This window comes from Gastrolobium bilobum, unplaced genomic scaffold (assembly GCF_033153095.1).
Source record: "Gastrolobium bilobum isolate Gb01-03AN ecotype WA unplaced genomic scaffold, APGP_CSIRO_Gbil_v1 utg18685, whole genome shotgun sequence".
In the NCBI taxonomy this organism is placed as follows: Eukaryota; Viridiplantae; Streptophyta; class Magnoliopsida; order Fabales; family Fabaceae; genus Gastrolobium; species Gastrolobium bilobum.
The window spans coordinates 559115-583515 of record NW_026898737.1 but is presented as its reverse complement, the minus strand read 5'-3'; the positions used below and the strand labels follow the sequence as shown (position 1 = coordinate 583515).

Below are 24401 nucleotides of genomic sequence, written 5' to 3'. Positions count from 1 at the left end.
CTGTATCTGACTTTCGTGCAGGAGTGAGCCAGGGGTATGGAGAATTCTCTATAAACCTGGAGCTTATTGAGATTTGTAATCTCACCCCTCTTTGGGGACATATTTTCAGGTGCCCAGATTCCCGGTGAGTCCTCACTAGGCAGGGACACGACACGTGGCTGAGGCAGTTGACAGATCGGATTTTGAGTGGCTGTAGGCTACTACCTTTTGGAGTGTTTGATGTCTTTTAGTATTTCCGCATTTGATGGATCACGATATTGATCCTTTATTTTGTATATGGCCTGTATATGTTTTGTACATGTCTGTCACTTGGATGCATGTACATTTGGGTATTCAGGCACGTTATATGATGATGTATTATTCAGTTTATGATTTTGTATTGGATTGCATGTTGATTAGGATAGTGGCACGGAGCCATATTTTGCATGCGCCCATGGATGGGTATCTGATGGTATCTGCATGACTGGTACTTCTGGATTACTATGCTGTATAAACTGTTTATCAGGAAATGCTTCTGAGTGGGATTGGAAAATCCCCAGTTGTCCGATTTATAGAGGAAACTCTGCCCGATTTTCGTTTACCCCGAGTAAGAGTTAAAGTAGAAAAAGAAAAAGTTAACTCGTATTTTCGTAAGTTAAGTCTTCCGCTGTTTTCTGTTTTATCATATGTATGTTAATTGAACCGGCTCGAGACGGGGATGTTACATTAACATTTCTGTTTTTTCCTGAAGAGAAATAACCAGCAGCAGAAAGATTTCACACCAATTACTATAAAAAATTAAAACAATGTATCTCACATATTGGAAAAGTAGTTAATTAGGTTTGAGTGACTAGTAAACCTTACAATACACAGACCACATAAATTATAATCCATAACATGAAGAGGTCAAACAAAAATAATATAGCCGGACAGAAAAACTTATACCTGTAAGGGATATGCTTGTTTGTGTTAGGGTCCATATATTCTTTGGCAAGTCCAAAATCAATCATATAAACCTGTAAGTGTAACAGATTGCAGAAATCATATATAAAAAATTGGAAGCGTAAAGAAATTACCACATGGGAAAATTATCCTCATAAGTAAGCCATTAAAGAGAATGAATGCTAATGAAGCTACCTGGTTTGCTTTCCTCCCAAGACCCATAAGGAAGTTATCTGGTTTGATGTCTCTATGCAAAAATCCCTTGGAATGCAAAAGCTCTATCCTCGTAAGCTGTAGCCAAGTAAATAAAACAGAATTGATTTTCTATTCATGTGTTTGAAAACTCCCAATGATGGAAGCTTTAAGTAAAAAAGGGAAATGTTAAGAGACAAAATTGTTACAATAGCATGCAGAAAACATGATCACATCCAGATGCTAAGTAGCAAAAACGTAAGCAAGGCTGTCTTCATGGAAAACTAAGCAACCAGTTCTAAAATGAATCAATTATTACCATCTGATCAGCCAACATCAAAACTGCTTTTAGTGAAAATTTCTTCCCACAGAAGAAGAAAAGGTCTTCAAGACTCGGTCCCAGAAGTTCAAGAACTAGAACATTATTGTCTCCCTCAGTACCAAACCATTTCATACTTGGAATACCACCTTAAAATCCATGACTACAAGAAATCAGAAACGATTGACAAAATACATGGAAAATGTTGTGAGGGCATTTAGATTCAACATACAAAAGTGCTTCTGTTATAACTTACTTCCTCCTCGAAGAATATTATATAACTTGGCCTCAAACAGTAGTTGCGGATGTTTGGTTGTCCTGTTCTCCTATAAAACAAGAAATATGTATGCTATAAATCACTACTAGTTCATATCCATAGTTCTTAAATATTTGAATTACAAAGCTATAAAAATAGGAAAAAGTGAAACCTCTTGGGAAATATAGTCATACTTAATAAATTTTGAGACAAGTTTTTATTTTATTATATATTAAGTACAATGCTAATTCAAACACTTGTCATCTAATTCATGTAAGCACCCAACTGCAAAATGTTACCAGGAAAGAAAAAAAACCCTTTACTTAAATATGCAGCTAAGTAGATATAAGATAAATATGGTTTAAAACAATGCATTTTACTTAAATATAAACGAGTTATGGTCATACTATGAATTTGCATCTCTAGTTTTCTGTAAATAGCACAATCACTCAAGCTAGTAAGTAAGAAAGATAGCGTAACATTAAGACTCACCATCTTGACGGCCACAATCTCAGAGGTCTCCATATGCGACCCTGGAAATGGCAATAAAACAAACAGATGGTAAACAATAATAAAATTTAAAAAAAAAAAGTTTGAAAAAAAAACTAGAAGTTTCCGACCAATATGAATTTCACCAAATGATCCACTCCCAATTTTCCGACCAATCTTATACTTTCTTCCGACAACCCTCTCCATGGAAAAAGAACCTATGAAAGACAATGGAATACGATGTGCTGAAAACGAAAGCTTCACAGAGAGAGAACAAAAAACAACTTTTGCTCTCTGAGGTTATTGTGTTGTGGTTTGGTTTTTGAATATATGGTGGCGAGAAGAGAATACATATTACATAACATGCTGCCGAGGTTAGTTTTGGAATTACGGGTTTTTGTTTGTAATGGTTAGTTGATGACGTGGACATGACAAAACCCCAGGTTGCGTTCATGCGTTGCATTCCATTTCATTGTCATAAAAAACAGCAAAGTTTGCCTCTTTGTCCAAAGAACAGGTTTCATGATTATTTTTATTTTTATTTTTAATGGGGTAAGGTAGACTTTTATCATTACAACTTTTCCTCATTTAATTTTTTTTTTTATAAAAGAATACAAACGTATGTTATTTTTTTTTATAATTTTTAATTTTCTTGAAATTTAATATCTTAATAAATTAAATTACAAAGATTATTTTTTATCTAATAAATTTTCTTTTAATAGTGACTAAAATTGAAATAAAAAATTAAGAATTCATATTTTTTGATAAAGAATAAAAATTAAATGTATTGAAATTCAACATAATATACTAAGGATCAGAATTAAAATTAATGAAAAATATAAATACTGAAATCTTATTCAAACCAATGCTATTATATGGCAAAACATCACGGTTTATCACTTTCAGAATATTAAAATTAATCGATCAAGTTTCTACCTTACGTTCATTGGAAGCCATGTCTGAAAAATGAGTACGTTGTTTATCTGAGTCGGCAGATACAAAAGTTCAACGAATGTGACGTACGTAATGCCTCTCCATAATTGAATTCTCTTACTCATTCGATTGGTGAATTTAGTAAAATATTATAGTAAATATTGTCTGCGATGTGCAATTTTTTTTTTTAAATTTGGTAAACTTAGATAAAATTTAATTATAAAAAATAAAACTTACAAATCTTGGATCACATATATTTTTTTCCATAAACTTCTTCTAACATGTACTAATTTATTTCTAATTGGTCTTAATTTAATAGCGACTCTTTTATGCCGAAGTATTTAATATTAATTAAGTGTAACTCATTGAATGCAACAAATGGCTATCCAATTACTTTTTTAAATTTTATTCGCGATCTCATTCTTAATTTTATCTATAATTTTGTATTAACGGTTCTGTTTAATTTGAGCTCATTTTATTTTCTCTAACAATGACTTAATCTTCCTACACATTGGCTTCAAGCAAGTTTAAGTTTAGATCTCATTGTAATCCTAGGATCACTGAGGGGGTAGTATACTTGCAAAAACACACTAACTAATTTATAAGTGAAACCGCTAAGTCAAAATATACAAATGAGGATATCTGTGATTAATCTATAAAAAAATATGGTAAAAGGAAGTATCATTCTAAATGACACAAGCTTGTGTCTTTTTAGCCTTTAGGTGATTTACACAAAGTATGACTGGTCATACTTTGTGTAAATCTGAAAAGTTACTCTTTTTTTCTTTTCCCAACCATATTGCAGATATGTAAAGTGAAAAAAGTAACTTTTCAGATTTATACAAAGTATGACCGGTCATACTTTGTGTAAATCATTAAAAGGACACAATTTATATACTTTTAAAATGACACACACTAAACCCAAAAAATATACAAGTGAAACATTTTGCCCACGGGAGTGCTTGGGTTTACCTATTTAGTAGGTCATATTCAAGTAATATTTTATGAGGTGGGATTCTTTGACATCAATGTCAAATTTGAAATTTCACATTTCATCTGAGAGCCATTAGATAAAAAAAATCAAAGGCTCTGATTTGTAAGCATGTGACACCATTGATATTTTTTGATCTAATGACTCTCAGATAAGGTATCAAATTTTTAATTTAATACTAGTATCAAAGGATCCTACCTCATATTTTATAGTGTGTTAAGTTCTTTGAGCCTAGGAACTTCGCAGATTGTTGGCCATTTGTTAATTTTGGTGAAATTAGGCTTGGGTTATTGTGCTAAGAGGGTGGGAATAGGTCGTGTCATGTGTTATTTAATATAACTATTTATAGTTAGATCAACGGTAATAAAAAATGAAAAAGAAAAAATATAAAAAAAGGAAGTAATAAAATCAGCATTATTAATAGGGTTTGTCTACTCTCATATTATAAGAAAGAGTATATCTTGTGCTAAGACACAAAACAGTGAAATTTATCACTTAAAAAAAAAAGAAGAGAAACAATGGCGATATAATTATTGAAGTGTCTAGTTATAACATAAGGTAATAATCTCCTATAACATGAGATTTTAGTATAGTAGGGTGGTAGTGAAATGACAAAAGATCAAAGGGCCAATAATAAGAAGAGAAGTATGGGTTTTTTTATGAGTTTTATTAATCTCATGTTAAAGGTCATAAGTTATCTCATGTCATAGAGACAAATTTGTGAGCTCCACAACCTGAAAAAAAAAAAAGAAAAAAAAAAGGTGGCATAGTTATCGAAGGGTGTGTAGGAGAGAAAACTTATCTCATGTAACATAAGAATAATTTCTCTTTTTTATAACAGTTTTACGGGGAGGCATAGCCTCATCGGATCAAAGACCATAGAACTAAATTAAAAAAAAAAAAAAAAAAAAAACGATAGAACTTTGAACATATTCCCCTATTCATGTACAAAATGGGGATTATCTCAAATCCATTGTCTAAAAAACAAGCTTTACATGGTAGGGGGAGTTTTATATGGCTTTTTGATCATTTGGGAAAAAACAAAAAGATAAGCTTTATTAATGAGCATGTCATAAGTTATAGGGAAAAAATGTGTTTCATTGTAAAGAATGTAAAGTGTCATTTTAAGAGAGAGAAAGAAATAGACCATGAGAGAAAGAGAGTAGAAAAAAAAATAAAGGTATGGGTCTCATCTCTTTATAAGAGTAAAATAACACAATTTGTATCATTTAAAAGAATAAATATTTTTCCAATGTTATTAATGCAGTCAAAATTACACATTGATCATTCACGCATGCACAATTTACAAGACACTTCTAACACGCTTGAATTCCTACATTGAAACCAAGCATGACTTGTTTACTAAGTGGAAAGTGAAAGAGATACATAGAAGAGAGAGAGAGAGAAAGAAAATGATATTAAACATCGTGTATCAAATATAATATGCACGTGGCACATAGATTGAAGAGACAGATAGAAAAGGAGGGAATTTTTTACAATGTACCTCACTATTTTTTCTACTTTTTCTCTTCTTTCTCTTTCTACATAAACCCTTCACACCCTCTCTCACAAATCCATCACCATTACAACCATCGTCATTGTCATCTTCATTTCTTTTCGCTTTTCCCATCCTTGGAGATCCAAAAACACCTTCTCAAGTTCAAGTACCATATCCTTGGTGCTCTTGTTGATTTCGTCATCTTCAGCCTTCTCTTCCTTCCTCACCGTCTTGGCCTACTTTTGGCCACTATTTTTCTCCATCGTGCTTGTCCTTGCCTTCATTTTCTTCTTCATTAAGAACTCACCCTCATATCCCACCGACGAATCCAATCTAAAACCCATAGAGGAACTCCTTAACTATGTCGCCGCCAACCACGTCACTGAACCACCGTTGAACAATCACAACAACACTAATTAGAGGGAGTAGGAGCCCAAGGGAGAGAGAATGTCACTGTAAGAATATAACTCTTCGTTTCATCTCTCTAATTTTTTTAATATTATTTTTTTATTTTGTTACTATACTCTTTATAGCTGAATTCAATGAATAAATAATTTTTTGATTTTTATGACATGTGCATGTTTCAATGCTTTTAAGATTTTAATTATATAAATATCTTATGATAGATTTTAATTAATAAATATCTTGCGTGGCATTGTCTATTTTTTTTATAAGCCTTAAATTCCAGTACTACGTAACTGAAATATTTTTTGAAAAAATTTCAAAAGGTAATAACTTTTAATTTATTTTTTTGTTGCCATGTTGGTTCAAAATCTATGGATATTTTAATATTTGCAACAAATGAAATTAATTGAGGAGGTAACTGCCCCATGTGCACATCCATATTATATTAGATGCGAAATGCTCATGTCATGTGCCTAGTATCATTTCTCTTTCCCTCTTCTTTCTATGTACCTCTTTCACTTTTTCACTAAGAAAACAAGTCTCGCATGGTTTTAGTGCAGGACTTCTAGTTTGTCAAAAGTGTCCTATAAGTTGTGCATGTAAGACTGGTCCGGTATGGTAAGCATGCGACTTTGATTGCATTAGTTCGGTATAACTTATGGCATGCACATTAATGAGGCATATCATTTTTGCTTTTAGCCTCTGAATGCTCAAAAGCTGATGAATACTTCACTGCCACATGGAAGAAAATATCTGTACACAGCCACGAGTTACATTCTCATCGTGACATTCTCTTTCGCTCGAGTTGCTACTCCCTCTAATCAGTGTTGTTGTGATTGTCCAACGGCGGTTCAGGGAGGTGGTCAGCGACGACATAGTTAAGGAGTTCCTTGGTAGGTTTTAGAATAAAATTGTCAGTAGGGTATGACGCTGAGTCCTTAACGAAGAAGAAAATGACAGCAAGGAAGAGTGAGGTGGAGAAAAATAATGGCCAAAAGTAGTCCAAGACGGTGAGGAACCTTGGAGCAAAGAAGAGGATGGTGAAGATGGTGGAGACCAACAAAAGAGCATCAAGGATGTGGTACCTGAACTTGAGAATGAGTTTTTGGATCTCCATAGGTGGGAAAAGGAAATGATGATGATGACGACGACAACGGTTGTAATGGTGATGGATTTTGTGAGAGAGGGTGTGAAGAAAGAGGGTTTATGTAGAAAGAGAAAGAAGAGAGAGAATAGAGAAAAAAACAGTGAAGTTGTCAGAAATTCTCTCTCTTTTCTATCTATGTCTTCAATCCATGTGCTACATCCATATTATGTTTGATGCGCAGTGTTCATATCATTCTCTCTCTCTCCCTCTCCTTATACCTTTTCACTTTTTAACTCAAAAAACAAGTCCCACATGGTCTCATTGCTTCCGGTTTGTCAGAAGTGTCCAGTAAGTTGTGCATTGGGGAGTGGTCCCACATAGTCAGTGTGCGGTTTTGACTGCATTAATACGATATAACTTATGGGATGCACATTAATAAGGCATATCTTTTTTGCCTCTGAATGGTCAAAAAGTGAGTACTCAACATATAAAATTATGTAAATATATTAAGAATATATTTATTTCTAAAAAATTATCTTTATACGTGTATAATACAGTAATTACATTTATGAAGAAAAATAAACACAAAAGTTGTAGAGCTTCATATATGTCACATGGAAAAAATTGAATGATATGATTTTGAGGTTTGTAGAAAAACACTTACCTTATGTGAGATTCTTGTATTTAATTTCTTTCCGTAACTCACACTTCTTTGTATAAAATAAAGTCCTTATCATTGCCTACTTAAAATTCTCTATAAGGGATATTAACAAGTGATGAGTTAGCCTTAAGGTTAATATAAGATGTATACTTTCATGATGGATGCAAGTGAATTAACATTTTTTCACACAAAATTTGTTTATGTAAATTTTTGCATATGAATTTAGTTTTGATGCACTATTAATATAATTTTTTTCACAAGTAACACTTTATTAAATAATTTGTTTACAACAAAATCATATTGAAATTCAGCCATACCTTTATATTTGTGCAAAACTCATTTTTTTTTCGTTGATCATATATATTATTTACCAAGTAAGGTAAAACAAATGCAAGAAATCAACTTACAAAATAAATATTACCTAGGGGGCGTTTGGTTGAGGAGAAATTTTATAAATAATAGGAAAATGTTATTGATAGGGAAATGGGGGAAGTGAGTTTGGTAGGAAAATGTAAAAAAAAATTGTTTGGTTGGAAAAAAATTTACCGGAAAAATTGGGTAACATTTATAAAATCTATGTTTGGCTGTAGGTAAAATATAGATAGGAAAAAAAAGTTGCTATTACGAAAATAACCCTGTTTTAAAATTTGAAATGAATCAAACATGATACCCTTTACCCATAAAAGTTGCTATTGCGATAATATCTTAGCGCTTCATGAGAGTATTTTCGGTTGCTTTATTTTTTCATTTTGCAATTTAGCCGGCTATCCTCGAAAAACCACGTACAACTTCCCTTTCTAAACAGTGCAGATGGCTAGCTTTCTAAGCCAAATGGGAAAATGTTATGCAAATGGCATAGAAGGGCAACTTTTATGAATCTCTCTACTAAACAAAGACATTGTGTTTTGCCAAGTTGATTTGCCTAGAAAAATTTCAAGATCTCCTCAACCAAACAGCACCCCAAAGATTATTCATAATATCACATGTCATTTTAATACGAGTAATTCCATAGCTAGAGACAAGAGTTTAGTCAAAATTCATAATGTTTAATAATAATTGTTAGATAAGTCAAAATGAAAAAATTACCCATCTTTTGAAAAGTCAATAACAACGACAACTTATTTAAGCAAGAATTTCAGGTAAAAAACTTAGGGCTTTGTTTTTCTCCTTTCACATTAGAAAAGAAATTTTTCTACACGCATATCCTTAAGATAGATCTCACCATTAAGAAATTAAATAAAATAAAAAAATAAAATACACATATCGATGTAGGAGTGATATAAGAAACACTTTCTCCAACAACATAAGAAAATATTTCGCCAAAAACTTATCTCACTTTGATTTCCGTGTGGGCCCCAATATTTTCCCTTTCTGCCAGAAATAGAAAACTTTTCCTGCAATAGAAGTTTGGCTTTCAATTTTTTTTGTACAATAGCAATTTTTGTTCTCATATACACATTATATAAGATCCACATTTATTAAAAAAGAAAGGGAATAACATCTATCATTTTAAAGGATATAAATTTATATCCTTTTAGATCCTAACCGTTGATTTTCGTCCATCAACGGTTATAATTTATTGAATTAAAATTATTAATTAATAAATAATAAATTTGGCCCATTAAGTTTGGCTCAATAGATTATAACCGTTGATGGACGAAAATCAACGGTTAGAATCTAAAAAGATATAAACTTATATCCTTTAAAAAATAAATATTTTTCCCAAAAAGAAAATGCTACACAAAAATTGAAATATCGTTAAAAAAAAAATTCTTTTATAACATAAGAAAATATTTTTCGAAATTATAACCCCTATTTGTATTTTGAAATAGAATATTATATTTATATTTTTATACTTACTTTAACTACTTTTCTTCACATCGTGACATCTTAATTTCAACCAACAAAACAATAGAGATTTATACAATTAACAGACAAATCTTTTCGGTTCTTTTCCTCTCCCAACAACGGTGTAATTATTTTTCCATGTTTCAAAGAGTTTTTTTATAAACTTCTTTTTAGGAAAGTATTAGTACTTGTCAATAATTAATAATTGATATTATTTTAAAGAACATATTTACATGTCATTAAACAATCATATTTTGATGTTTTTTTTTTTTACTTTTTCTCCTCTTTCGTGGAAATGAGAGAATATAAAAAAGGAGAGATTATATTTATATTTATTATTAAAAAAATTTACAACTCTTATTACTAAATAAATCACCATTGATTTCTGTCAATCTAACTGTTATAATTCATTGGGTATACTTATTAATTAATTATTAATTTTTAATAAATTATAACTGTTAAATTGATCAAAATGAGGGATGATTAGTTTCGTAGTAAGAGTTGTAAATGAAAAAAATTAACTGACGTTGATTTTAAATTGATCAAACAGTAGCCAATAGATAGTAAGAGTGGTAAACTTAAAATGATGATAAATATAACCTTCTCCATTAAGGAAGGGAGTAATTATACTTATCATCATTTTAGGCTTACCACTTTTACTACTTGGTTGGTTATCATTAATTAATTTGAAATCAATGGTTAAAAAATTGAAAACTCAATTACCGTTGATTACGAATTGATCAAACAATAATCAATTAGTTAAAAAGAGTTATAAGTTAAACGGAAAAAGAATTCTCATGTTGCAGGAGACCTCTCTTCTCATGTTAGTGATAATTCGTTTTGCGTGCAATAAATTTTTTTGTTTTTTTTTTTTTTATGTGTGGGCCCCTCTATGAATTTGAGTGTGTAGGAAACTCTCCTCTTCTCCAATAACATGAGAAATGCATTGCCCAAGTTAAATGGTGGTAAATATAAAGCTTATTACTCTAAGTGCTTGTTTGATTTTTTTTTTACTTTTTTTTAAGATAGAAACTACTTATAAGCAAAAAAAGTTGCTTTCTGTGTAATGAAAATAAAAAATTAAAAGTCAAAAGCTCCTCTAGCTATTATCAACTTTTATTAAATTGTGTGTTTTTTTTTTTTTGAAATATAGAGATAGAGAGAATTTTCTTAAAATATGTATTTTTAAGTAAATTTTAAGCTAAAATTTTTATATATTCACCATATAATTTTATTTTTTTAATTTTTTTAACTCAAAAAAAAAAAAAATACATGTTGCTGTTACTCTTGCCAGTAATTTAAAATAAACTGTACCCACGATCAATATTTATTTATGGGAAAAGTGTTTGTCATTTTAAATTTTAAATGACAGAAAATTATGCGAGATAATTTTAAATTAAAAAAATCACTCATTTTTTCTCTCCCATAATTTTTATTTTTCTGTGTGTATCTCTTCTTAAGATAAGTTATCTCGTTTAATGACAAACAACAGATCTTTTTTTTTTTTTTGGAAATAATAGGAAATTAAAACAAAAACACAACAAAAAGAAACTAGGCACAAAGCCTAGACTAGTGAACACCTATAGTGTCACCATACAGACTATCAATACAACCTGACGGTGGACAATCAAATTCCTGAATTACCCAAGAGAAACCATAAGAGTAAGAGGCTAGAAAGTCCGCTACTCTATTTCCTTCACGGTGAATGTGAGACATATAAATCTGCCAATCTCGCTGCATCAAATTTCGAATACGATTCACCAAATTAGCCGCAGGGTAATCATGGTGGCACCCATTTGTAATGAGCTGTTGAGCTGAAAGAGAATCTCCTTCGAGCCAAACTTGCCTAAAACCTCTATCCCAAGCTAGCTCCAAACCAACCAAGCAAGCCCATAACTCAGCATGCAAAACTGTACCTGAGCCTAAATTTTTGCAGAATCCGACGATCCAAGTTCCTGAGGCATTGCGAAAAGCTCCTCCACACCCAGTCCTAGTACCATTAGCATCACATGCACCATCAACATTAAGCTTAACCCAATCCACAGGAGGACAACACCAAGCAACCAATCTCTCTATTCGATTCCTTGGTTGATTGCCCGCTCCAAAAACAGGGTTAGCTGCAAGAGCGACACTATCTCTGAAATCAATTGCTGAACGGATAAGTGAATAAGCATTCTGGCGATCACCTTCAAAAACCCAAGAATTCCTACATTTCCAAATTTTCCAGGCTAAGATTCCAAATAAAAGAGGCCAGTCCGACCCCATCCCCCAATCCTTTGAGCTGTCTAAATTAGAAATGATCCAATTGTGCAGGTTGAGGTTGAAAAATTCACGCTGATTTATATGAGGCATTATCATGCACCATACTTCCTTTGATTGTGGACAGTCGCGAATAGTATGAAGGATAGTTTCACTAGACTGATTACATCTAGGACACAGATCTGAAAGAGCCATATGGCGGCGGAGTCTACAAACATTAGTCATCAGCTTCTCCCCTGCCATTAACCAAAGAAAAAAGCGAATTCTTTCTGGCCCCTGCCATCTCCAAACACTTTCCCAAGGAAACTGTTGGATTGTAGTATCTTTGATGGCTAATATTGCATATGCTGACTTAACAGTAAACTTGCCATATGTCGTTCCATTCCAAATTAAATGATCCTGGCCATCTTGACTAGAAGGAGGAAGAAAATTCATAAATCGATGCAGCACAGAATCTGGAAGCAATTGTCGAAGAGAATTCCATTTCCATTGCCCCAATTCATCCACGTAGTCCACCACCTTCTGAAGAGTATCACTAATAGAAAACTGAGAACCTGCATATGAGATCAAAGGACCACAATCGGGCAGCCAGCTATCAAGCCAGAACATAGTGGACTGACCATTGCCTAACTGCACCCGACTATGATCCATTATAATATTCCAATGACGCGTAATTCCCTTCCAAAGCTGGGAGCTGTTGTTTGGAGCATGAATAATTGGTGTCATGCCTGCCTCCACATTGTACTTAGCACGTAAGAACTTTGACCACAAGGCATCTGGATGAGCTACGAGGTTGAACCCAACCTTCATGATAAATGCTGAGTTCATTTCCCTCATACTCCGCAGTCCAAGGCCTCCATTTTTTTTATCCATGCAAATCTGCTTCCAGGCCACAAGATGAGAACGTCTAGAGTGTGGAGATGAACCCCAAACAAAATTTTGAATCTTCCTATCAATCTCTTCACAGGTGACTTGCGGTAATGAACACACCTGCATTGGATATGATGGGATTGCTAATAACACTGCTTTAGATAATGTAACACGACCTGCTAGAGATAGACTGGCATGATTCCAAGCAGCAATTCTAGAATTCATTCGATCCAAAACATAAGAGAAAGATGACCGACCCACTCGCTTATGATGCAAAGGAATTCCCAAGTATCTTCCAAGATCCGCAGTCAAAGAAAAACCAAGAAGCCCACTAAGATAGTTTGCTTGAGTATGACCCACATTCTGAGAAAAGAAAACTCTAGTCTTGCTATGATTGACTTTTTGACCAGATGAATCACAAAATATATGTAAGGCCTGTTGAATTATTAACACTTGCTCCTGAGAAGCTTCTGCAAACAAAAGGAGATCGTCAGCAAAAAATAAGTGGGAAATTTGTGGAGCTCCCCTTTTAATCCTCACTGGCTTCCACCTCCTGTGATCCACTGCCTGAGAAATGAGATGGGCTAGTCTTTCCATGCAGAGGACAAAAAGATAAGGAGAAAGAGGATCTCCTTGTCTTAAGCCTCTAGTTGGCCGAAATTCTTTAGTACAAGCCCCATTCCAAAGAACATTCATAGTGCAAGATGAAACACACAACATAATTAGTCTTATCAAATTTTCAGGAAGCCCTACATCATATAGGGTATCCTGAAGGAAATTCCAACTGATCCTATCGTATGCTTTCTCAAGATCAACCTTGATCGCCATCCAACCTTTAGATCCTCTCTTTTTCCTCATTGAATGGATTAGCTCTTGAGCAATTATGACATTATCCGTACCTTGTCTACCTCTGATAAAACTGCACTGATTAGGCATCACCAGCTTGTCCATCTGCAATTTTAAACGGTTAGCAACAATTTTTGTTACCGTTTTATAAATAACATTACACAAGCTAATCGGACGAAAATCCTTGAAAGTATGAGGATTCTCAAGTTTAGGAATCAAGCAAAGAAGAGTCTGATTCACTTCTTCTATACGACTAGGATCATTGAAGACTCCCTTAATGAAATTACAAACAGAGCTCTCCACTACATCCCATTGGCTTTGAAAAAATATGCTATGAAGACCATCAACACCAGGCGCTTTAAAAGGCCCCATTGAGAACACTACTCCTTTAATCTCTTGACTACTAGGGCAGCTCTCAAGAGCCATCATAACTCTCCTTTCCATTTCTGGGAATTTGTTCCTAATGGGAAAATTAGGCCGGAGTCTCGAAGTCTCTCTCGTTTGATTTCCACTTCAAGTTCAAACTTCTCTCTCTGATTATGCAAAGCTCCGCATGAAACCCTAAAAATGAGTGCGGCAGGTATTTGTTTCTTTCTCCGCCCTTTTCGTCCTTCGTTTGTGTAAATTTCTACGTGAAAAGGATTGAAGGATTGATCTAGACTCTAGATTCTGTAGGTTAATTTTGTTCACTTGTTTGAAATATTTTCGCTTATACTTGTGTTTCTAAGATCAATGACTTGTTCTGGATTCAAAAAAGTGTTTACGCTCTTTTTTGGCCTATGGTTGCTTTGAAACTCAATTGAATTCCTCTGTGTGTGATATAGGAGGTGCATTTGGTGGCAATAGGGGGCTCCGTCCAGTGCCCCCCGAAAAAGGAATATTCCCATTGGGACCGCATGCATTTATGTGATCTGGTATTATATATAGGGAAATGAGCAATTTACAACACAATCTTAGTAGTTGATTTTGGATTTATTGGGTATTTTTATTAATTAATTATTAATTCTCAATAATTCTGAGTTTTTCAGTTGTACCTTGATTCTTGTATTGGCCTTGTGTTCAGGATAAGAAAGAATATCTCAATTGTCTAAAGACTGCTGGACACCAGTCTGAAAAATGCAGGGAGAATTCTCAAAAAAATACCTGCTTTGTCGTATGGAAAAGTAAGTTGGTTTCACTGTATTATACGCATCGTAATTATCTAGGAGTTTTTAATGCAGATTTGTTTTACTGTTGCCGTATTGTTTTTATTATTTTTAGTGTAATTTGGTAAGTAAGCAACCATGACTAGCTAACATAGCCTGACAAGTCATTAGTACTAATTTCAGAAGTCTTATATTTCAAAGGAGTTTTTGTCAAGATTTCGATAGAATCTCCCTTGAAATATGCTCATTTCTTAACAATACAAGCACTTGTAAATCAACAAAGAGCCACAGCCAACCGACACCAAGGCCTCACACGGGCAAAAGTTCCACTAGAAAATGTAATAGAGTCAGTATATGAATATAGGATTTATATAGTTTACAGTCCTAGAGCTGAGGTCTCGAAGAGGTGGTGGTTTAGCATGAGCCTGACTTTTTGAAATAGATTAGAGAGACAACGTGAGTCATCAGTAAATGATGAAGAGTATAACAAGCGGGACATGTAATCCAAAATAATTCTCACGATGAAATTTGATGTGGAGAAGTTGGCATTTTTAAGTGGATATCTTGATCCGTTTTCTTATTATTCATTGTAAAATATTGATATATTACTGATGTTGTTATTATTTTTGGTACATATGGTTCTTTGGTTTGTTTTGACTAGAGTTTTGTTATAACTGGTTGTCCATGAACTATAATAATTGGTATCTTGCAGGAACTTGATGGCAAAGCAAGACTTGGCAGAACTTGGTTTTAAGGGAAGTAATGTAGAAACTCCTGGAGAGAAAATTACCGACAGGATTGATAATTGAGACCATTGAACCCAAAGAATTAAGAATGTATATTACTTTTGAGGTTAACTTTTGGTAATGTCGTTTTCCCGTTGTTATTCAATTCATTTGATAAGCAAGATGTCTAACCATGGAATGGTGTCAACGGTATGTCGGTGAACAAAAAATGATGGACAGAGTTTGTCTCATTCCCTCAACCAGTCATGTGGTTATACTTACATGGAAGTGGATTACTATTGCAAAGAGGCATTTTGTTCACGGCTCTTTTTCCTTAATCTAGTGGGCAAAAAGCAAAGCTGAGGAACATTTTTGGGAATTCCAAGTTCACTACAGTTTTTTCAATATCAGTTCGAGAATCATTTGTAATTTCTTCTGTGCCGTAAAGACATATTAATATGTGTTTATGAACAAATCTCTTATCAGATGAATATTTGGTCTTAAAAGTCGAATTCTGTGCGCGATTTAGATCGAATATGAAATGTCGTTTAAAGGGACAATGATTTATTTATTTTTAATTAATTCTCGAAGGTTGTTTACTACCCGCTGAGTCTCAATAATTGCAAAACCTGTATCTAGTTCAATTAAAGTGAGTCTTGGGACAATCTTGTGTAGTTGTTCTGTACAATAATGGAGTAATGCAATTTTATTACCATCTGACTTATTAGTTGATCTCTGTAAGGATGGAGTGTGATTATATATCTGCTCTAGCTCCTCAAATAGAGTCTCAAGTCTCATGCAGAGCAGTGTTTAACCCCAATGGTCTTGGATTTGGCTTTGCGGGTAATATAAGAAGAACCTCCGTGGAGTTGAAGTTTAGTGTTTGTACATCTTCAATTCTTCATACAATCTCTCTGTCTGTCTGTCTCTCTTTTTAATGGTTTTCATATTTGCAGTATGTATTCTGTCATTACAATGTTGCAAAAACTAAGCTAGCAGGAGCTAAATCCTAAGAGAAATGTACAACAAAATATAATTTTAAACTTTTGGCTTTTCTTCCATTTGTAATGAAGTTGCTGAATTATTTATAAATTAGTATCTATCTCTTTCTGTGCCTCGATGACACCGCTACATCTCCAGCATTTATCAGTTCCAAGATGGCTGTTTTTTTCTTACTCTTTCTCCTTCCATGGCTACCCATTTGAATCTGCAACATCAACTACTCAACTACTCGTAAGCTTCCTCTCTTTCTCTTTATTACTTTAACGTTAATATACTTTGCAATGACAGTGACACTCCTTTATCCTGTAAAAGGAATAATATTTGATATATATATTAAGCACATCTTATATTCGAACAGAAACCTATTCTTGGGAAACTTCTACCACGTGTATGTTCCTCCTTCAATTTCAGGTTTGCTTTCACACTACACAAATCTAAAAACTTTCCTTCTCCGGTGATTTAGGGAATAAAAAAAATATAAAAGATATTATAATCTGGACTCAAAATCGATGGACACGATTTGCTATCTCAATTCAATGGTGCAGATTTGTTCTCATTTTTATTGGCGCACAGCTCATCTCATTCTCAAATTTTAAATTTGGAGTTCAAAATTTAAATTTGAAAAGCTGACCACTCAATTAATGTTCACCTACTTTTTTCATTGGAATTGTTAAACATTTAACAAAATATTGAAGCCTTCTCATTGTTCTATGAATTGCAAAATCACATCCTTCTTCTTTCTCCTGTTCTTCGTGTTCTTTTTTTTTTCTAGATTCCATATCATTCTATGCGATTTTCTTGCTGCTGTTCGTCGTCATTTTTCTTGCCTACGATTTCTTTCTTCATTTCTGTTTGTAGGGGTTGTTGTGTTGGTATTATTTTTTGTTTTCTTTGGCTTTCTCCGATTCGTTTCATATTTTAATGGAAGGTCCTTCTTCTGTAAACGTGCCACGGTTTCTTTCTTCATTTCTGTGTGTAGGGGTTATTGCTATGAATTCATGTTCTGTTTTTTGTATACTAATTCTCTTTTTTTCATTTTGTAAGGCAGAAGATTTTGTCGTATTTCATGGTGTGTGGTTCTTGCCTACATTTTTTTTTCTTCGTTCATGTGTTTATTATTATTTTTGTTTCCTTTTATAAACAAGTTGCTATGAATTAATTTTCATTTTTTGTATACTAATTTTTTTTTTCTCGATTTGTACGGCATAAGATTTTGTTGTATTTCTAAGAAATGGAATCGGATCATACTCAACACCTCGGTACCTTTTTCATTCCTTTTCACCCTTTTGCATTTTCGATGAGCTTTATGAAGTTGACTTCAACTACTGTACATACAGCGCGTCACACCATTGGAACACAGTGAGTGGTTGAATCTGCTGTTGACACAAATCTGGTCCAGCTATTTTAACCCAAAGCTCTCAAAAAGGTTATCAGCCATAGTTGAGGTAAAATTCCTGTCTCTTCCCCATTACTCTATTGATGTATTTTTATACCTTAATTCAACATTTAAATTTTTATATCTTAATCCAACATTTATGGCTGGACTTCATATACTTTCTTCCATCCATTATTTTTATTTTGTGCAATATGAGTAAATTGCTTTAATTTTCGTAAGATCTGCAATTCTGTATATAAAAGTCTATTGTCTTGGAGTTTTGCACTGTAAGTCTGAAATTAACTTACTTCGTCTTTCTTTTGTGTCTCTAGAAACGTTTAAAGCTCCGGAGACCAAGATTTATAGTAAGTAACAATCATTTTCATCTATGGAAGAGCCTCACATATGTTAAATTATTATAATCCTCTCAATACATGAGAAGAAGGGCAAAAAAATTAATTTATTGTTTTTTTAATAAAAAATTACGAATAAGTAGTTGTTTTGAAATTAATTACGAAAATATAACAGTCAAACACTCCCCATAGGGGCGTGACCAGTTGGAGAGAGACACGCCCAATGTTGGGCGTGACCAAGTTGGAGAGAGACACGCCCAATGTTGGGCGTGACCGAGGAGAGAGACACGCCCAATGTTGGGCATGACCGAGGAGAGACACGCCCAATGTTGGGTGTGTTTCACAAGGTGCTGCCACGTGTCACAAAAGTCAATAATTTGACCGTAAAACTTTGGAAGTCCATAACTTTTGACTCGGGTATCTGAATTAGGTAATTTTTTTTTTGAATCCACATAACTTTTTGAGATCTACGTAATGACACCTAATTTGACCTATTTTGTCTCTCACAAAAAAATTTAAATTTACAACAATGATACCATAATTATTAAAAATGACATGACTTTGTTACCTTATAATTATTACTAAAAATAATCTAACATTTTTATAATCATGAACAAAAACTTAAAAATCAAAATAAAACGAAAAGCACTCACTTAAATTTTTAATATAAATTATTCGATATTCTGTCACCGACAGATGTTAACTTTTATTAATTATAAATTTCATAAAATTCTTCATTCAAAATTTTAATATATATCTCAATAACATACATAATTAACCTTATCATAACTTACCATAATCATAAGGATCTTTATTATGAATGTTTCTAATCATAACAGTGGTTTTCTGTCCATTAATTTGTGTTTAAACGTTCTTATGGTATCATTATTGTAAATTTAATTTTTTTTGTGAGAGACAAAATATGCCAAATGAGGTGTCATTACGTAGATCTCGAAAAGTTATGTGGATTCAAATTTTTTTTTACCTAATTCGGATACCCGAGTCAAAAGTTATGGACTTCTAAAGTTTTACGTGGCAGCACCTGGTTAAACACGCCCAACATTGGGCATGTCTCTCTCCTCGATCACGCCCAACATTGGGCGTGTCACTCTCCAACCGGTTACGCCCCTATGGGACGTGTTTAACTGTTATATTTTCGTAATTAATTTCAAAACGACTAGTTATTCTTAATTTTTTTTATTAAAAAAAAAATAATAATTTTTTTGCCTGAGAAGAAGCACTACTTAGGATGCTCAGGGAGGTTCCTATCTAAAGGCGTCTCACCATATGGTGTTTGCAGCTCTGAGATATTGTTTGTATAGTTCGGTGAGATATTGTCCAACATATAATAGTACATATTCCTAAATCCTAATCATCACCTTTTCTTTGATGTTCACAGGGTTTTTGTCCATAATTATAAGTACCTTTTATCACAACTTGAGGGAGGCAATGAAAGCACTGAAATAGTGGGCCTAAGAACATAAAATCAAGACAAGAAGAATCAGGGAAAACTAAAGAAACTAAAATCAAATTCCCCTGAATTTGCAAGGGCAGTCCCTAGTACAAATTGACGCTCAGTGTTTGTCTTTAACAGGACGTTTGGTTCAGGAGAAATTTTATGAATAATAAAAAAATGATATGCATAGAAAAATTGTTGGAAAATGAGTTTGGTAGGAAAATATAAAAAAAGTTGTTTGGTTGAAAAAAATTTGACTGAAAAAATTAGGTAACTTTTATAAAGTCTATGTTTGGCTGTAGATAAAATATAGATAGGAAAAAAAATGCTATTATGAAAATAACCCTGTTTTTAAAAATTATAAACAAAAACACACACTGCATTCAGTAACGAATATTAAATACAAAAACTACAAGTTGGGGGCACACTTCGGACAATTATTTATGAATACATATTTGATGGCATAATCGTTCCGTGTACATCAATAATCTTTCATTATCAGACAAAGTCATTAAATACATTTCAGGTTTAAAAAATTATCGTTTTGGATCCTGATGACATCCAAGTATGATTATTGTCCTCTGCGATAACGTCGTTCGGGGGAACGTCTTCTTCAACACCACTGTTTGGAGGACCAACTTCCGCAACGACGTTGTTTGGAGCAGCATCCTCAGCTTCAACGACGCCGTTTAGTGGATCGTCATCAGCGACAACGTTGTTCGGGGGAACGTCTTCTTCAACGACGACGTTTGAGGGAACAACTTCTGCAACGACAGGGTTTGGGTTAGGGGGATCGTTTGGAGCATCATTATCCTCCTCCTCCGCTGCAACTACGTTGTTTGGAGCGCTTAATGTTTTGTCAGCTTCGTCATCAGCTGCAACTACGACTCCTTTGTTCTCAAGCGCATTCCCTTCTGGCGCTTCTTCACTTTCGCGCGCTATTTGGAGGGTACGCTCGTCATCTCATTCTTGCCCAATGTGACCATTTAGGTAGCTAAGATGCAATACCACATATTAAGAGGGAATATTTGGCCAGCTTTCTTAATTAGATAGACATGCAAATTGTTTCGGTGGCATAATGATTTAGGTAGGCATATATTCAAAACGTTTAAACCAAACAAGGGCACCCAATAATCCCACTTCTCAAATACCCATCTATCATAATCCTCCAACCAAACACACCCTAATTTCCTTATGCTATTTCCTATACACATACCTATCAATTGAAAACATTAATGTTGTTATCCCATTAACAAATAGGTAACTACGTACGTGCTCCACTTGATGCTCACATACCACCTTATTAACAATCTTATCACATCCTATACCTTTTTTGGTCTTTGATACATCATACATAAATATATTTTACATGTATTATTGTAAGACTAACATTCGGACATTGCTGTGAATAAGGAATGCTCCCAAATATTATATTAACGAATCTTTCCTTTCTTAATTTAAAATTGCCTCCACGTTCCTCTCGAGTCATACACAATTTTGTATATATAATGAAAACAAACTCTCCAGTGCCAACCCATGTGTACTACATACACTCACAGAGTCTCAGCAGTGAGAACTTACTTCAGCTCCGTTTTCCATTTGTTTGTTCATAAATGGAAAAAATAGTGAAAGAGAAAGAGCCTCTAATAAGCATTACGAACCGCAAGGGTGGCTTCAGGACCTTGCCATTCATCATAGGTACGCCAACTCATTTTATTACAAACTTTATATATATTATTAGGAGAATGTTATATTTACAAACTTTTTGTTTACAAACTCTTACAGACTACACTAAGTATGACCGGTCATACTTAGTGTAATTTGTAAAAAAATTTTTGTAAACTGATCATTTTCTATATTATTATATTGTGTCGTTTATGTAATGTAATGGACCATCCCTTTGGCAGCAAACCAGGCATTTGAGAAAATGGCAAGTTTTGGGATATTGCCAAATATGATTTTGTATTTGACAAGAGATTATGGTATGGAGGCTGCTGAAGCCACCAATGTAATCCTCTTCTGGTCAGCGGCTACAAATTTCACGCCTGTTGTTGGTGCTTTTATTGCTGATTCCTATGCGGGTCGATACCCTACGATTGCTTTTGGATCTGTTGTTAGTTTCCTCGTAAGTGCTAAATTAACTACCAATTTTTCTTAAAAATTTACGTGCTTAATATATCTTATCCACCTGAATTTTTTTTTTTTTTTTTATCTTTTTGGTAAATAATACAAACCATTCATGTGGCTGGAATATACGGCCCATCAAGTCATACCTACTATAAAAATGGCCCTTAAGATTGTAGGACATAAGTGTAGTTATTCTATTTATTGAAGTGCTCCTTAAAGTTGTAGTTACTTCATTTATATTTTTTTTTTTACTTCACTTATATTTAATGCTTTAAGGTTACATGTTTATTTCAGCTTTATTTTTTAGAAAAAAAAAAATTTTAAGTAATAGTAGGCTTTATCATTGATTAACTCTATAATATCAAAATGTAAATAGAGTGAATACAATCATAGTGCTCCAAGATAATGTAATAATTTTGCATAGAAACGTATAAATGAGAAACATTGATTTTGTCCACCAAAAAAGAAAAAGAAAAAGAAAGAAACATTGATTTTGTATTTGGGGATCAAGGTTTTCTAGTTACTTATTTATTATGTGTTATTACAGGGAACACTACTTTTTTGGCTAACAGCTATGATTCCAGAACTAAGTCCTTCTTGTGACCAATTTACAAAGAGGTGCAGCTCTCCAACAACAACTCAACTTGCATTCTTATATTCTTCTCTTGGCCTCATGTCCATTGGAGCTGGAGGTGTAAGGGCTTCTTCCTTGGCCTTTGGCATAGACCAATTAGACAGGAAGGACAAAGATGTAGGAGTCATAGAGAGCTACTTCAACTGGAGCTATGCTTTAACTGCTGTGGCAATCCTAATTGGAATGACCAATTTGGTGTATATTCAAGAAAATTTTGGGTGGAAGGTGGGATTTGGAGTACCTGTAGTCCTCATGTTCATGTCAATGGTATCTTTCTTTTTAGCCTCTTCACTATATGTCAAACTGGAAGCTAAAGGCAATGTGATCAGTGGGTGTGCTCGAGTTGTTATAGCCTCTTACAGGAACAGACACCTTAGCTTACCACTACATGTCTCCAATGACATGTACTATTGTGAAAAGGAATCAACTATGCTTATGCCAAGTGATAAATTAAGGTACTAAATTATGAACTACTCAAGTGTCATTTTTTTTGTCATATACTTAACCGATTGTGATAAATCAATTCAGTATCTGAGACTTTTTTGCAAGTGCTGATATATGTGATCACTGATTTGGCTTTGGTGTCCTATTTCTTCTGATTGGAAGGTTTCTAAACAAAGCCTGCCTTATTAAAAATTCTGTACAAGACCTTACCCAAAATGGAAGAGCTGAAAACCCATGGAATCTTTGCACAGTGGACGAAGTGGAAGCACTCAAAGCACTAATCAAGATTATCCCAATTTGGATTACAGGAATGATAATGTCTGTGAATTTGAGTCAGGGTTCTTTTTCTGTGTTGGAGGCATCCTCCATGGATCGCCACATTACTTCACACTTTGAAATTCCTGCAGCTTCCATGGGGACATTTATGATTATCTCTACAGCAGTTTGGATTGTCCTCTATGATCGTGTTGTAATCCCCTCTACATCCAAAATAGCAGGTCTACATTATCGTCTTAGAGTAAAGCAGAAAATGGGAATTGGACTTTTTGCAGTTTGTTTATCAACAGCATCACTGGCAGTTGTAGAGGGTATCAGGAGGAAAATGGCAATAGAGGAAGGCTTCTCAGAGTATCCAGAGGGGGTTGTGAACATGTCAGTGCTGTGGCTATTGCCACGGCAAGTCCTTGATGGTTTTGCTGAAGCTTTCAATGCAGTTGGGCAAAATGAGTTCTTTATCTGTGAGCTGCCTCAATCAATGTCTAGCATAGGATCCACTCTTTCTGGGTTAGGGATGTCAGGTGCAAATCTAATAGCTAGTTTACTTATGAGTGTTGTTGACAAAGTTACCAAAGGAGAGGGAAAGGTCAGTTGGGTTTCAAGCAACATAAACAAGGGTCATTATGATTACTATTACTGGCTTATTTTTGGATTGATGTTGGCCAATCTCCTGTATTTCCTTTACTGTAGTAAGGCATATGGACCTTGTAAGGGAGAAGAAAATGAAGGTCAAGATGAAAGACATTAGTAAGGGATCCTTTGAAAATGTGATATATTTTTGCCTCACAAGATTGGTAGTATATTTTTCCATTAATATTTTCTTGCTTTTTATTTGGATTCATTGACAACTGATCTGAATTAGTTTGGTATTAAATGTAATGTTATTTTTTATTTTTAGGTCTTACTATCATAATTTAGGCTGTTGGGTCAAATTCTTAGAAAATATCAAACATCTTTTGGTTCTACCTCGAATGCCTTCAAGAGCATCAGATTTATATTTTTTGAACCAAGGTATTTGAGTAGCCAAATTTTGTCAAAAATTGGAAAGAATATTTTCCAGAGAAAGAATAAGGAAAAGTTCCCGTAGTCAAGCAAGAACACCAATAAGCAATATCTAAATTAATGCTATAATTTAATTCCAGTTATACACAAAAAAAAGTGATACACCAAAATAATACCATCAAACAACAACTTCTCATGGATTCTCAAATAAACAAATTCAGCACGAAAAGCATGTACAATGCTGTAGTGAACACTGAATAATCATCCAGCTATCTGGGATGGGGTAA

At 33.8% G+C, this 24401-nt stretch overlaps 3 protein-coding genes across 3 annotated transcripts; 2 read left to right on the top strand and 1 right to left on the bottom strand.

Moving 5' to 3' along the window:
• Positions 1-668: 668 nt before the first annotated feature.
• On the bottom strand, positions 669-2384 carry LOC133283670 (casein kinase 1-like protein 3; the record flags this gene model as incomplete). Its single annotated transcript, XM_061480565.1, has 7 exons — positions 2309-2384; positions 2181-2221; positions 1689-1758; positions 1433-1581; positions 1117-1212; positions 919-995; positions 669-714 (listed from the first exon to the last, which is right to left on the bottom strand). Coding segments are annotated over exons 1-7 (555 nt in total), but the record flags the coding sequence as incomplete, so codon positions are not given.
• An 11671-nt stretch (positions 2385-14055) lies between these two features.
• On the top strand, positions 14056-15883 carry LOC133283667 (cytochrome c oxidase assembly protein COX19-like). The gene is given in 6 exon segments (XM_061480561.1): positions 14056-14155; positions 14400-14464; positions 14466-14489; positions 14639-14698; positions 14701-14738; positions 15433-15883. Coding segments are annotated over 6 exon segments (297 nt in total). The 5' UTR covers positions 14056-14142; the 3' UTR covers positions 15530-15883.
• Positions 15884-21244: 5361 nt separating this feature from the next.
• On the top strand, positions 21245-23860 carry LOC133283660 (protein NRT1/ PTR FAMILY 1.2-like). The gene is made up of 4 exons (XM_061480554.1): positions 21245-21329; positions 21539-21756; positions 22306-22847; positions 22999-23860. The coding sequence occupies exons 1-4, from the start codon at positions 21245-21247 to the stop codon at positions 23858-23860; spliced, it is 1707 nt and encodes a 568-aa protein (XP_061336538.1).
• The last annotated feature ends 541 nt before the right edge of the window (positions 23861-24401 follow it).

Coding starts and splice junctions, on each gene's coding strand:
- LOC133283660 (XM_061480554.1), top strand. CDS start 21,245: ATGGAAAAAATAGTGAAAGAGAAAGAGCCTCTAATAAGCATTACGAAC. Junction 21,330..21,538: donor GACCTTGCCATTCATCATAG/GTACGCCAACTC, acceptor TCCCTTTGGCAG/CAAACCAGGCATTTGAGAAA. Junction 21,757..22,305: donor GATCTGTTGTTAGTTTCCTC/GTAAGTGCTAAA, acceptor GTGTTATTACAG/GGAACACTACTTTTTTGGCT.